General features: G+C 40.3%; 1 protein-coding gene across 1 annotated transcript; it reads left to right on the top strand.

Moving 5' to 3' along the window:
* The first annotated feature begins 3,290 nt into the window (after nucleotides 1-3,290).
* On the top strand, nucleotides 3,291-13,785 carry LOC104082441 (zinc finger CCCH domain-containing protein 11A-like). The gene is made up of 17 exons (XM_009585569.1): nucleotides 3,291-3,528; nucleotides 3,918-4,119; nucleotides 4,311-4,430; nucleotides 5,192-5,315; nucleotides 5,766-5,969; nucleotides 6,297-6,413; nucleotides 7,267-7,344; nucleotides 7,803-7,913; nucleotides 8,590-8,652; nucleotides 8,898-8,993; nucleotides 9,207-9,272; nucleotides 9,758-10,258; nucleotides 10,910-10,983; nucleotides 11,686-12,010; nucleotides 12,313-12,482; nucleotides 12,907-12,974; nucleotides 13,521-13,785. Exons 2-17 carry the CDS (start codon nucleotides 4,066-4,068, stop codon nucleotides 13,783-13,785), a joined length of 2,436 nt encoding a protein of 811 aa, XP_009583864.1. The 5' UTR covers nucleotides 3,291-3,528; nucleotides 3,918-4,065.
* The last annotated feature ends 1,486 nt before the right edge of the window (nucleotides 13,786-15,271 follow it).

The raw sequence follows: 15,271 nt of genomic DNA, 5'->3' as shown, positions 1-15,271 counted from the left end.
TGAGTACTTCAGTACAGGGTTATTCTTTGACAGTTACAGAAACACGAGGCTTATCAGCCCTTTCAGGAACAGATTGATTTATCTCTCATCTTAAGGAAGAATGTCCTAATTCAGGTCCCTCAAGTGGCACATGTTCAAATAGAGTTGCTCCAGCCAGCAAGGGGCAGCTGTGCCTCACGGCTGTGGTAACTCACAGCTCTGACTCTCACAGATCATGACAAAAGGTGACCCCGACTCGCTGGCGGAGGAAGCTGAAATGATCATCTGCTTCAACCTTTGCCTTCTTGGCTGGCAACCCGGCCGTCTTTGCTCTGAGAGGGTCTTGAGTGCTGTAGCCCCCAGTCTCAGAACATGTCCCCAGTCCAGGTTTAGGCAGTATGTAACAGCTAGAATTGACTAAAACAAATGTAAAGACTAGGAATTATGGCTATTCTGCTTCAGCTTTGGACAACTTAGCTTTAGATTTTCATACAGAGAATGAGATGTGTTAGCCAGAGGTTCTTCTGTGCTTCAGATGACATGAAGATGTGTGGTTTACGTACACATCATAATGCAGTGTTCTATATGTAATCTGTGACATCTAGCGCACACTGCACTTTCGGTCTGTGGAGTGCGGTAGCAAGCAGGTAGATCGGCAGCAGCTGTTTTGCAGCTGGGGTAACGCTGACTGCTATAACTCCACGTGGAGTGTCTAGTGCTCTTCCTTTCTTGTCATCTTACTGTCCTAATAAACAGGTGAGTTAAGCATCTTTAATATTTTTGTGAGAAATTAAAGGCACAAAGTAGACCAGCAAGAGAGACTGTCCAAGTGAAATACTTTGTGCTTTATAACCAAAAAGTACCCTTAGGTAGGTGCAATAATACTTCTCTCATGCATTTGTTGGGGTGCAAAAAAAACTTTTGTTCCCTTCTTGCTCTTTGGTACAGGACAAAGGCAGGTCAGCAGCTGGAAAGTTAGACCAGGGAATAGGACTGTTTCTTCAGTACCAAGAAAGACAAGCTTGTAAAACAAACTAGACAGACTTTCATTGTACTATTTATCTTCTCTTAGCAAACGTAAAGTTTATGGCACTTTTGGGCATGTTTTTCCTGAGCTCTAGCTACTGCATCTGTAATTATTTAATTTTTTTTACAAAATTAAATCAAAATATCTTCAGACAAAATCTTTACTAAAGTTTTGGAGAAAAAAGAAGTGTTTAAAATTCTCATCAACTTCCATTAGAGACCTGCTGAGTGCTCCAGAGTTACTCATTTTATTCAGACTTTCAGGGGTTAGTTTGGTTGATTTATGTTTAGCACTCAGATTGCCATATTAACTGATACTGGTTTAAAAAAAAAAGTTTTTGAGTTAACTTTTTTTAAAATGAAAGGACTTTTATGGAGTTTAGACCTATGAGTTTTTTTCGGTTTGTTTTGTTTTGTTTTAAAGTTTTGCTTTTTTCCCATTCCTTAAAGAAGATCTGTTCAAATTCTGAACAGCTCTTGAAGTCTGCTCAGGAATATGGAAGGCAAGAAGCAAAATGCTGTGCTGCTTGGGCATTCAAAAGAGCCAAATCTGAGGGGATTTCTTTTTTCCCCCATGGTGGTGGATATAGTAATGGTGCATTATACAGATGTCTCTCACTTCCTAGGGAAAAGAAGTGCCACCTTCTAGACCATGAATTCCTTTTGATTTGTATTTGAATGCCTCTGCTCAGCAAAGCAGTGGTCCTTAATTGCCATCTATTTAAGCTTGTGCAAACTGAAGAAATCGTGCTTGAAATTTAATTTAACTATCAATGGTATTGGTAACACATTTGGAAAAATGTTTCTAGTCAAACTTCTACATGAAGGAGCACCAGTAATTTTTAGAAGTAGATGCATAGCAATCTGTATGACACAAAGTCTGGTTTTGAAGGTGCTAAACGTCAAAAGTGAATAGTCACATTGATACTGAAGAAGGGAAGAAAACCTTGCACTTAACTACTGTTTTTATTCCGTTTGTCAAGCAGTCAAAAAAACAATAACTAATATGAGAACCCAACTTTTCCTCTCTTTATTTTAGATTTGGGAAAATTCCCTGCCAAAAAAAAATATCCTGGAAAATTCACTAGTGTTTGTGTGAGTAAAAGGTTCCAACCTTTTATTATTAATTTGTAACAACTATTTCATTCAGTTTTGTCCAAAAGAGTCAGAAATACCTTGCACAGAAATGTGCAGCATTTTAATGAAAGGGGTCAGAATCACTTTAATTTGAACTTTATCTGGTCTGGTTGCAGGTTTTATGGCATTTAGTATCTTTAAAAAATTAAGAATCAAAGTATCTGACTTCACATCAAAGAAACTGCCTGTGGCTAAATAAAATCAGTTTCAGCTCTGGTGGCACCAAAAAATCATCAGCTGTTGAATTGGACCTACGCCATCTTTTCAAACCTTCGGTGATCTTGCAGCAATGGATAATGATGGATATATGGATTAGGGAACAGCATGTGGTGGCAAACTTGTATTTGCTCTGATGTAAAAAGAAAACAAATTATTTCCTAAAATCAAAATAATTCAAAATTCTTGGTATCATGCAGCCATGCCACTTGCAAAGTGAGCATTTCCCTGCCTCTCAAAGCTTGCTGTATCCTTGATCTGCTGTCTTCCTGCTGTTAATTGATTGCAACTCTACATGTCTGATCAGGCCTAAAAGTTGTTCTCAATACGGACATCATACAACATATACTGTGCACGCTTGTGTGTATAGATATGTTTATACTGTATGCATGTACATACGTATGCATATTTGTGTGCTGGCCCCAAAATCACTCATGTTATAAAGCATCAGCCTTGAAGGCATATTCATCAAAATATTATGTAGATCTTTCATTTTTGCCAGTTCCCTCAAAATGAGAGACATTTTATGTAGTCTTATGTGGCAAATAGCCAAAAATTCTAATTTTTACTGTCACTGTTGCTGACTTTATTATCACTCACTCTTGGTGTGTGTATAAACACATATGTGTATGTATATACATATTTGTGTATTTATACGCACAAGTATGTTTTTGCTGTACAGGTAATAAAGATGGGGGAAGGTTTTTGTGTTTTCTTAATAGGTGAAGAAATCTTGAAGACCAGAAATTGCAAGAAATTGCAACTTACTGAATTTTAAATTAAAAAAAAAAAAAAAAAAAAAATTTAAAATTGTCCGGCTGTGGAAGATGGATCCTCATTTTTGCAGCCACTTTGAATCACAAGTTCATCTTTAAATGCCCTGGGTTTTTTGTTGGTTTTTTTTTGGTTTTTTTTTTTTGAAGAGCTAACTAACCCTGGCTGTCTCCAGTCTGACAGTATTCAAATGGACTTGCTTCCTCCATTAGTTGTAAGATGTTTAAAAGCACATCCTATGTTTGAATTGTGGATGAGAGGTTCCCTTGGCAATGTGAGAAGGAAAATTCTTTCTACCCCTTTATTATTAATTCATGGATTCAGTGTTGGTTCGGCCTACAGGAGAAGTTTAACTGGAAGTCTTTGAAGATCATTATCTTTGCTGAAGTTGTCCAGGTATGTGAACTTGAAGATCCATGGTGATTGGAAAATACTGTTTAATATGTCGATGTATTTTATAAAAATTATTAGTAACCACAGTTAATCATTGACTGAATTCAAATGTATGACCAATTTTTTAAGAAGTGACTCTCTTACGGGGCTTGCAGCCACGCGCAGTAGTTTTTTGTGTGCTCCAAGGCGTATAACTATTACTAAGGACACAGAAGAGAACACTTGCTGACAAAACCCATGGAGTTTTACAGAAGTTTGACTTAGTATTGGGATAGTTTTTGTGACCAGCTGACTTCAAGACATTGCCCCCCTCAAGAGACTAATTTGATTAACAGAAAGCGGCTGTAAAAATGCTTATTACTTAATTATTTTTCACTTACACCTTTCTTTAGGGTAACTTTTAAAAAGAAGATTTCACTGATCAAGCCAGTAGAAGACTTTTCAGTCCAAGAAAGAGTGAAGCCAGTTCTTTCCAAGAGTGGAGGAAGCCCTGTTGGGTGAACCCTTATAACCTGAGCTTGTTCTAAGAATTTGTCCATTATGTCTAACCAAGGAGATGACTGCTACTTCTACTTCTATTCCACATGTAACAAGGTATGTTTGGGTTTCTTTTGCTTTGGGTTTTTTTTTCCCGTTCTAGTTTTTAAGAGAGGAGGGGGAGGAGACACACAGATTTCTGGTAACTTAATAAGCAGTTAGCTTCTGCTTCCAGTTCTAATAGCATGGACATTTTTTTAGGCTGTACTATTTTATTTTCGTTTTTGTTCATTTCCTTTTGGTTACAGGGAGACAGCTGTTCCTTCCGCCACTGTGAAGCTGCTCTGGGGAATGAAACAGTCTGTACGCTCTGGCAGGAGGGTCGCTGTTTCAGGAATATCTGCCGATTCAGACACATGGAAATCGATGTGAGTATTTGCCTAAAGACGTGTTCTCAAACTAAATCACTGAAAGCATTTTTCATTGCTGTAGGTGGACTGAATGTGCTTTTACATGATAGATTTACTTGCTATAAAATGATACTGGTTTCTATTACTGGGAAGGGGATGGGAAGAAGTTGGGGGAAGAAAAATCAATGTCTCAGGTATATCTCAGCAAGAAATTTTTGTATTAGGTGCTGACATTATTTTCTTAACAGAGGCAAAAACAACCACATTGATTGGACTGCTTAAATGTCTGGAGCAGGGTGGTAGTAAACAGCCTGCACTAGCCTCCTGAGGGCTAGGCTTGATAATGGCCTATCGGGTCTCTTCTGTCCTGGATTTCTTCAGATAACGTTGCTCTAACCTCTTGGGATAGTACAGGGTGGGGAGAGAAAAGATGGGAAGGAACTAAGGCTCTGAAAGCTAAGTTCAGATAAATTTAACCTAGGCAATTTAGAACATTTTTCGCTCTGAACAATCCCAAGTTGTATTGGTTTAACCCACCCTGAACTGGTGTGTGAGAGTGCCTGTCTTAAACTGAATGATAGGAAAGCTAGATAATAGGTAGTTGTTACAGCTTACGCAAACTTTGTGGGTATGCCCTGAAATACTTTTAGTGATAAATTGACCTTTGAAATGATGTTTCAGCACTGCAATAGTCCTATCTCTGGCATGATGTGAAACTATGTCTCTTTGCAGATCTAAGGTGAGTGTTATCATGAGCTTTTCTTTCTTTCTGTCATCAGAAAAAACGCAGTGAGATTCCTTGCTACTGGGAGAATCAGCCAGTAGGCTGTCAAAAATCCAACTGTGCTTTTCATCACACAAAAGGACGTTATGTTGATGGACTCTTCTTACCGCCAAGCAAAAGTGAGTTTCTTAGGTCCTTTTTCTTTCTTTAAGTATTAAATAATTAATTTTTAATATTACTTATGAGTGGGTACAATACCGTAGAATACATCAAGTAACTGTTCATTTATGAGTGCAGGGAGAAGTCTGCAGTCATAGGCTCTCAGCTAAACGGAATGTAATTCTGGTATTTAATTTTTTCTTTCATGCTCAGCTTCTCTGTGCTTTGTGCGATTGTTGCCTTTCAGGTTGCTTTCCCCTCATTTAATCCTTTCTGGGTGGTAGGACAGTGAGTTTTGTGTGTGAAGGGAAGCCATTGTTTGTAGTGTAACCAGGGATGGGGAATAGGACACTCTAAATTCAGTAGCCAGGTGGGTTATCTACCTTATCTACCGTATTTGCGCAGTGAGTGCAACATTGGGGTCAAAGTTTTAAATGGCCAAATTACAGATGATCCTCGTCTTCCTCTAGCTACACTTCCAAGTCCACCTGAGTCTGCAGAAGACGATGTGAAAATGGCTCAGATGTCACTGCAACAAAACAAACTTTCTGTCCAGTCAAATCCCTCTCCACAGCTGAGGGGAGTGATGAAAGTGGAAAACTCTGAAAATGTCCCAAGTCCTACGCATCCCCCAGTTGTAATCAATGCTGCAGATGATGATGAAGATGATGATGGTGAGCATTTTTTACTTCTTGAAGGCATTTCTACCATAAGTGACTGTATAAGTCACAGAATACCTGAACCGTGTAGTGGTTAAAGCTACAGATGAGTCTGGAGTCCTAAATATTTTTTTCCCAGTATAGCTCTTTTACTTATGAGTTCATCAAGTCAATATAGCTATTTAAAAAAATCCTTCTGTAAACATTTATTTGTGTTTGTAATTAAGAATATAAACAGAATATGAAACATGGACTGAAATGTCATTGTATGAGCTACATAAACATGAAAAATCTTGTCTAATCTCTACTGCATACCTGAATGGGTTTATTTTTGCCTTTCAGACCAGCTTTCTGAAGAAGGAGATGAAACTAAAACACCTGTCCAGCAACCAACTACAGAAGCCCATAATGGATTGCGGATAATTTCCACTAGGAAATCCAATGCTAATACAAAACAAGGTATTCTAACAGCTGTAGTAGGATGGATTGGAAGGAGAATTTGACAATTAACTCAAAAGCAATCAATATGTTCTAAAAATATGATACAACATAGGGTAGCTGGATGGAGTCAGTTATTTCCATGAGCTCATTCCTATCTTAATACTGTCATATATCCCTTGGGTCAGACAGGTAGGAGTCAGTTATTTCCATGAGCTCATTCCTGTCTTAATACTGTCATATGTCCCTTACTGAGACTGAAACTAAAACTTAAGTAAACTAAGGCTAGATATAAGGAAGAAATTTTTTACAATGAGGGTGGTGAAACACTGGCACAGGTTGCCCAGAGAGGTGGTAGATGCCCCATCCCTGGAAACATTCAAGGTCAGGTTGGACAGGGCTCTGAGCAACCTGATCTAGTTGAAGATGTCCCTGCCCGTGGCAGGGGGATTGGACTAGATGACCTTTAAAGGTCCCTTCCCACCCAAACTATTCTGTGGTTCTGTTCTATGATTCTAGGTAAACTCCTCCTTGTTTACTTTTATAGAACAAAAGAGAGCCACAGAGTGGCGTTCAAATGCCTGCAAATGTGTCCTTTCAAACATTGTGGAAAGCCGTGTCTAATGATAGAGGAATCTAATATGTAGGTGGATTAAAATGCTTAAAACTATAGGTTTTGCCCTGAAGGGTGGGAGAAGGGGTGAAGAAAGGTGCCAATTGCTTACCAAAATACCATCCATTCTATGGCTTTTTTACTTGTGGGGAGTGTTGACAGGGTTTATTTGAAATTCTTTGGAAAGGTTCTGATTTGTAAGAAGCTTGAGGATGTGTGCTCTTCAACATGTGCCTTTAAGCCTAAGTTTTGTTTTTTCAGATGACAATTTAAATTTCGGAATAAAAACACTTGAAGAAATCAAATTGAAGAAACTAAAGGAAAAAACAAAAAAACAAGGTGATGAGTTAATATCCCCTACTTTCCTATCCTTCTGTCTTCTGTTCATCTTCATCTTTTTTTTTCTTTTCCTTCTGATAATACCTGAATAGTTGGCTATGCATTAGCGAATACAATTATTTGCAAAAGAAAGGAAAGTTTTTTGCACTATTGGGTTCTGACTGGGAGATGATTGCAGCTGAGAGCTGCTTGAGGGACAGACTTCCATGTTTAGCTGGGGGCCTTGAGCTACTTTGGCATGCAACCTGTTTTCTTAAACTCAAACAGCTGGTATTCTAGATTGCAATTCCAAGGGCAAATCAGAGGAAAACAGCTCATCTCTCTTATTTACATGCACTGGTCATTGTATGTTGGACAGTAATGAATAACTAATGTTTTTGGACTTCGTGATAGTTCTTCTGTTTTGTTCGGTTGGGGTTTTTTCCTAAACATCCTTATGTTTTGCTTGCTCCGATCAGAAGGTCCTTCAGGAGTTTCTGTTCATCCGCTCCAATCTCGGACTATTCCTGTGCCAGAAAAGGAAAATGTACGGACAGTAGTGAGAACTGTGACTCTGTCTGCAAAGCAAGGTAATAATGAATATTATTGCTTCCATTTCATGGCTCTTAAACCGAAAGGGACTGAAAGTCCCTGGTTGTGTTGGAAAGATATGGCATTTGTAGGTGCTCAGTTTGTTGTACTGCAATGAAAGATCTAGAAGTGTTTTTTATCAGCCTGACATTAAGCCATAGCTAGTCATATATTATCACCATCCTACGGACTCTCAAATGTGCTTAATTTGACTTTGGTGTTCCTGAGTTGAGTGAGATTTGTGAATGAGCTAACGTGTTGACAGTGCGTGACAGAATTAGTGTTTGGGTTAAGTGCAGTAGCAGCAGAGGGAGAGGCTAATGTCAAAACAAGTGTCAGTATGCAAATAAGGGGATAACTGAAAAACAAGGGAGTAATGAAAGGGAAGACCTATAGAAGATTGTATTATACAAGTAGCCAGTTTTTGAAGCATTGAAGAGGCTGAAGTGGCAGTTGCAGACAGTAGCGTGATATGAGTCTGTGTGTAAATGGTGGTGTTTACATCTGCACAAATTCCTTTTAAAGGCAAAAAACATGTTGAACAACTACTTGTAGTCATTTGTTTATGTGATTTGGCTACGAAAAGAGTGTCTTTTTTTGGGACATGGGCTAGAAGGACAGTGCTTTTACTGGTTACTGGTTTCTGTGCACTAAAGAGATTATTCTTTGTTTTAGCGGAGGAGCCTGTGATTCGACTGAATCTTGCTGAGAGACTGGGAAAACGGAAAGCCTCCATAGGTAGGAGCTTGTTGTGAGCTGTCGTTTAAACATGCCCTCATCTAAACATGACTACATTTAAGGGTATTTTTGCTGAATGCAAACACATGTATATGTTGACTGCAGAAATGGCAAATTTTGTTAGCAACTGAAAGGCAAATACACGAAAATATACGTGGAAGAATTGAAGTTTGTGGCTGACTGTTCTAAAATCCTTCTCCAGAGAAATGTTCTTGAAGTATTTCTTGTTTTCTTTCTTTCTGAAGCTGGTAAAAGTGTCCTTCCTCTAAAGCGCAACCTTGCTGAAAGGCTGGGGAAGAAGATAGAGATTCTGGAGAATGCTGACAAAGCACCAAAGAGAGGTACAGCCACTAAACAGACATCTGGATTTGATGCACAGATTTTCTATTTAGTTTTTCTGTTTGTCCTTTCTTCTAATGATTCTTTTTGCATGTTGGTTGAGGGCTCAAGGTAACTTTGAATCCCAGCGAAGTGATCTCCTGTCTCATTTCGAAATGTGAAGACAAAATTGAGATTTATGTAGTCTCCCTAACATTTTCTGTTCTGTCTTGTAGTTCAAGTCCCCAGGTCTCTGAAGGAGAGGCTAGGATTGCCTTCTGAACAGACCAGTACAGAGACAGGTAATAACTGGATATTAAATATGCCTTCCCTTTTTTTCTTTCCGTGAACTTCCATACAGCCCTAAAAGTTAATTTTAAAAAACTGCCTGATTCCTCTCGCTCGAGTGCTGAAGCTGTCCTGATGGCCGCTGTCAGAAATCTGGCTCTAAGTGTGTGTGTGTTTTACACTTGTGCCTTGTGAAGGTTTCATGCTCCTGCTGTGAACCGTCCAAAGCTGCAGTATGCTTACACACAAGTAGAATAAAACCACCGTTCTAGAACCACAGAGGTTTTTTGTGTCACAGCTCTCTCTGGATAGCACTGGTTTTCAAAATACAAGTACTTAAAGGAGGAGGAGAATACTATGCAGAATGATACTGTCCTAAGATGCATTCCTGGGAACACTCAAACCTAGTTTTCCTTAGCACTGTGACAAATCTTGGAGACTTTAAATATTGTTGGACGCTCTTTAAATGTTGGTGCTTCTCTTTTTTTGATGATGACAGAGAAGGCTGCTAAGCCAACAGGAGAGATCCATGTGAAAACGCTGGAGGAAATTCGTCTTGAGAGAGCTAATCAGAGACGAGGAGAACCTCAAGCGAAATCCCAGACTGAAGGACGTTGTAAAACAGAAGATCCCAGCTCGGGGGCAAAACCTTCCCCTGCAGTTCGCATCAAAACTTTCTCAGGAGCCCTGGCTGAAAAAAACCACAAGCGATTGGAAGAAGAGAAGCAAAAACCAGAAGAGTTTCCTACCAAGACAAGAGTTGAGAGTGAGCCCAAGAAGCAGAGCATACTTGCTCCATCTGTGCCCAGCAAAATGCATCTGGCAGAGCCGGCAGGCAAAGTCAAGCCAGCAGGAGAAGTGCGAATTAAAACCTTGGAAGAAATCAAGCAGGAGAAAGCTCTGCGGATGCAGCAGAGTGGAGAAAATGTGCCAGCTCCACCAGCACAACCCGAACCTGCCCCAACAGGGAGGAGATTGTTACGGATCACAAAGCTAATAGGTAATAAGATGATTTGGTACCTGCCCTGGTTAAGTGCTTCCCCTATCAAGCAAACTCAGTTTGCTCAGGATTCGCTTTGCTTTTTCCTCCTATGTATCCTTTTATCCTGTAGAGGATAAAAGACTTTAAGGCTACAAAGTCAAAAGGCAACTAAGTGCCAGAATATGCAACCATATTATTTTCCATGAATTACATGATAGTTTTCTGTATTTCCCACTGGAAAATTCATTCATTGAGGAGTTTTGTAGTCTAATTCCTCTCTTCTGTTTTTTCTGCCATCTGTTTGTGGTATGGGATCTTTCCTGTGCTGAATCCAAGTTTACCTTCCTCTTTGGCATATGTGTTGTTTAACTTAGTTATTGAGGTGTATGTGTTTGCGAAGCATGTATCAACTTCTTAATGTGAGGGCCAGTTGTCAAAAATGACAAAGCATTAAAGATCTCGTCGTTAAGATTATGTAAGCCCTGTAAAAAGAGATAGTGTGACTGAGGGAAAGACAACTCGAATGCTGCATGGATTGCTTACTGTAGCCTTTCCCTCTGCCCCATTATTAGACATGAGGAAATAAACACACCAAGGAAACAGAGGTAACCAGGTTTCTTTATTTCTGCTGTTGACAAAATGGGTTTGGTTTTTTTGCTTGTTTTAAAGCACCTGGAAGAGAAGAAAAGAAGATAGTGGAATTGAGCAAGCCTTCTCCCAAAGCTGTCTCTGTACCTGCAGAGGTGAGTCCTTTGTGAAGACATACATACATTCATAAAATTTTTGATAAATTTTGTTATGTTTTGTTTGCAAATCGCTGCATGCTCCCAGTTTGAGTGTGTTCCTACCTTTCCGCATCTTGTAAGCGCTGCAGTGAAGTCATAAGTCCTGTCACTTTCAATAACATTTCCAGACAACGTTGTAATGCTCAAGCTTTGAATTAATCTGATTATACCTGACAATGAATAAGAAACCCTATTAGCGCCAGATAAAATCTGTGAGGTTAATGTGGAGGGAATGTTTTTGTTCTCAGTGACTTTATCTGTCAGACTTGAAGGATATCTTAAAATGCTGAGGTAAGTATTTTAATAGAAAAGGCTAAAGCTTTGTATTAGAGGAAATCAGTCTGTCAGTGAATGCTGTATTGGGGAGCTTGTATGACTTTCTGTTGCTTAAAAAGAATGTAATACATTACAGCTAGAGTCTTCTGCTCTATTAAAGAAGCATGCTGTGTTGGGAATTGCAGGCTTTTGAAACAGTATTTCCATAGCGAAGTATTTCATCTTGTTACAGGCAACATTTTATGGAAAAAATGTCAGATCTGAATGGTATTAACATGCTTTGTTCCACATGGAGCCATTTCGGAAGGATTGCCACTCAGATTTTCTTAATGAAATCTCCATATATTTTTGTTCTATTAGTCCTCTTCTTTTGTTTCTTTCTAGCCTGCTGATCAGAGCGCAACTAATTCTAAAGTTCAAGTGAAGAGCCTTGAAGAGATAATGAGGGAGAAGCGGCAACTGAAACGACGCCAAGAAGAGAAGCTTCAGAAGGAAGTGGCTGCTGTGCCATCTCCTGTTGAAAAACCAATCAAGGATAAAACTCCAGCGTCAGGGAGTCCTGAATCCACCGTGGTTTCAGGGTCAGCTTATCAACTTGCGAAGAGGATATTGGTGAAATCTCCGGAAGATGGGGTTGAAAGCCCAGGAAAGGATGCTGCTGTATCACCAGGGAAACAGGCAGCTCAACTTCTGGAACAGAAAGCTAGAAGTAAGTGTTGACTGTATGTTAAAGAGTTACTTTAGGTCATGTTTTGAAAGAAAGACAGAAGATGACAATTTTCGCATTGTAACTCTGGCTCCTTTTTGTAACTTTGCTCCTTTTTATGGCTTGTTGGTAAACAGAGTTTACTATGTTGATAATACTGCTGAGAATCTGGGAAATGGCAGTGTAATTGTGCTGGCCAAATATATTTAACTAGAAGGATTATGAGACTGTTAAGAGAACCTGGTTATTTTTTTTTTCCTGAGGCAGAGTGAGACTGTATTAGTTCTCTCTTCCTTTTACTCTAGCAACATCTAAGGTGTGCCTGAAGCCTTTGGATGGGAAAGCCACCTCCCCCACAAAGCAGACACTGAAACGTAAGGCAGCTGAGAGTCATCCCTCTGCTGTGGCGGCTGTGAAACCATTGAGTACCACTGGTGGTGATACAAAGGAGCCTTCAGCTAAAAAAGCAGCTGTGGTAAGTACAATGGCTGAGGCAGCAGTGGGTCCCTAGTAAAATTTATGCCCAAGTTTTACCCTCCTCTTGGAGAAGAGGTGGAAAACTGAACTGTTCTACAGGTCTCTGTTGCCTTTTAAATCCAGACGTGGTCTACAGGATGGTTGTTGTACCTTTCTGCTTTTCATTAGATGAATGGCAGCGTTTACATAATACCTGTGATGATTTCTCTGTGGTGTGGAGGATTTTGTCCATTAATGCCATGTTCTTAAAAAAGACACAAGGTCATTAGTAAACTTTGGGTGCATACTAACTTTTCTTCAGGAGTGCCCTGGTTCTGTATTTTGGCTAAGGCTCAGCAATGCCAGAGGAGAAGCAGTGGAGGAAAAATCTGCTAAGAAGTCTTTTACCTGCGTGTCATAAAAACTGTCTTGTGTCTTCCTAGGCCATTGTTCCTGCTTTGCCAGAGGACAGCCTGGTCTCCATACCTGGGAGAGAAAAACCCCAAACCAGGTAACAACCACAACTGAGTTTTTTTCTTGATCAGTGTGTCTTTTACGTGAAACGTAAGGGTTTTTTTCGCATGTGGAAAAATTAGAGTTTTGAGATAATTAATGCCAAAGTTCAACAAAGGAACAATTCGTCTGAAATAATTTTCTAGCAGCTAGCCGGAATGATTATTTAGATTCTTTTCTTAAAATGCTGCAAGTTGGTACAGCTTTTCAGTGACTTCTTGGGTTTTCTGAATGCCTGCAGAGGTTGACTTCTTAACCTTTTACAGCCAAATTAGTAAAGGTGGCAAAGTGTCTCTGGCTACAAAAATTGAACCTTCTTTGCCAGACCCCAGATGCTCTGTCTTCACGGATAAATCCCCAAACTGAAAAATGTACCTGCTGATACATTGGACTCTGAAAGTACCCTCAGGTTAATTGAATAACAATCCCTGTGTAAGGTTGAGGTGTAAGAGGGAGCTACAGTTTTAAGAGCTGGTTTGCAGAAAACATCTCTCTGGTTAAGGAATGTCATACACTGATTTGTTTCCTTTCTTGTTCTTCCAAGTCCTGAACTGCATATTGGAAGCCAGGCAGACTCTGTGGCGCAGTCAGAAGTCTCAAGCTCAACTTCAACTTCTTCACAAGTAGCGGTAAAGACGCGCCGGTTGAGCTCCACAGGGGCTGGGAAAGCACCTTTATCTGTAGAAGATGACTTTGAGAAGCTTATTTGGGAAATCTCAGGAGGCAAACTGGAAGCAGAAATTGACCTGGACCCCGGGAAGGATGAGGATGACCTCCTCCTGGAACTTTCTGAAATGATTGACAGCTGAACTGCATAGTCTGAAGGTTTAAAAAAAAAAAAAAAAAAAAAAAAATTAAAACTTTCTAAGCCGGATACCTGGAGGTCACCCTTTTTCTAGCTGAGGCTTTGCAATGAGTCTTAAAGCACAGTTGAACTGATAGAAATGGGCAGTATCTGCACTCAGTTGTCCTAAATTTCCCTGCTGGTCAGAGTCAAAGTCCTGTGCATCCATTCTGTAACTATCGGTGGCTACCTTCGACATTAAGAGGACAAAGCACTTGTTTGTTTTGGGACAGAGAGATTCCCATCTACAAACTCTGGTGGTTGTGAACAGATCTACTGATTCAGTGATGCTCTGAAGGCTTAAACTTAAAGCTTCTTCCTTCCTTCCCCCTTGGCAAAACTCAAAGTTCAGCGCGTTTCAAAGCTTTGGTATTCTGATTTCTTGGACAGTTGATATCTAAAGCCTGGAGTTACTATGTCAACTCTTGAGTTTTATTTATGTATGCTATCATTTTGACTTTAACCTTTTAGGGTAACTTAATGAAAATGTTGGGGTGGGAGGGAGCAGAACAGTTACTCTAGTATTTTGGACCAAACGTGCTGCCAAAGGTGGTGGTTGGGGTCAGTCCATCCAGCCTTACTTTGAATTATCAGGGATGATACAATATCGGCATGAAAAGCAGCAGCTCTACAGTACAGCTAGAATACCCCTGTCCCATTTTGTTGTACTGTACCAAAGCTTGGGGAGGTTTGATGCTTTTTGCTGATGTGAGTAGGATTCTGGGGTGGGTAGTCAGGATTCCTCTCGCAGTTTGCAGTAAATTGGTAAACTAAGAATTGGTTTAAGTGCCTATTGGTTCCAAGAATCGCTCCCCCGAGCTGCTGGCTTGTCTTCTGCCGGGAAGCAGCGGCCGCTCAGACTTGAGTTCAAACACTGTCGGCTTTGTCTGACCTCCCGCCGGCCGTGCGGCACCGACCCGAGGGGGAGTGTGTGCCTGGGCCGGCCATCTTGGAACCTGGCACTGCTGCGGGACCCACCGCGCTCTCCTCTTTGGGCATGCCCCGGGATCCTCCCTTGGGTCTCCCCTGCACCCCTGCCCCACCACTGAGCCTTGAGCTCCGTGTAGAAGTAGGTGCTGGAGGCAGGACTGGAGGTGACTGGTCTGCCTGGAGCATCTATGTGAATTTGTGACCCTGCAGAAAATAGCTGAGGCTGGGGTTTGTTGTGTCCCCTGCCACCAGTGATCGTTTTCCCTAGCAGATATATTTTGAATTATTTTCTTAAACTTTTGGAGAACTTTTAGTCTCTTCCCACTATGATTTGCGAAGCTGTAGGGGCCCTCAGGCATTTGCTGCTGGCAGAGGAAAAATCAGTTGTTTGAGTTGATTGTAAATACTTTCTCTTTGGAAGAAAACACTTTGTGTGCTTTGATAATCCACTGTGATGTCTTAGTTCCTAGAGGAAAGGTTTGAAACCAAAATGTAGAAAACTGCTGTTGCGGCTCCAGAAG

The sequence above is a fragment of the Fulmarus glacialis genome, unplaced genomic scaffold (assembly GCF_000690835.1).
Source record: "Fulmarus glacialis isolate BGI_N327 unplaced genomic scaffold, ASM69083v1 scaffold18109, whole genome shotgun sequence".
Classification (NCBI taxonomy): domain Eukaryota; kingdom Metazoa; phylum Chordata; class Aves; order Procellariiformes; family Procellariidae; genus Fulmarus; species Fulmarus glacialis.
Note: the sequence above shows the minus strand (reverse complement) of the source record. Positions and strands in the feature narration are given on the sequence as shown.

Bases quoted from the DNA above. Each gene is read 5' to 3' on its own strand.
- LOC104082441 (XM_009585569.1), top strand. From the start codon at position 4,066: ATGTCTAACCAAGGAGATGACTGCTACTTCTACTTCTATTCCACATGT. The intron at 10,259-10,909 runs GTAATAAGATGA...CTTGTTTTAAAG, and splicing joins ACGGATCACAAAGCTAATAG to CACCTGGAAGAGAAGAAAAG. The intron at 12,975-13,520 runs GTAACAACCACA...TGTTCTTCCAAG, and splicing joins AGAGAAAAACCCCAAACCAG to TCCTGAACTGCATATTGGAA.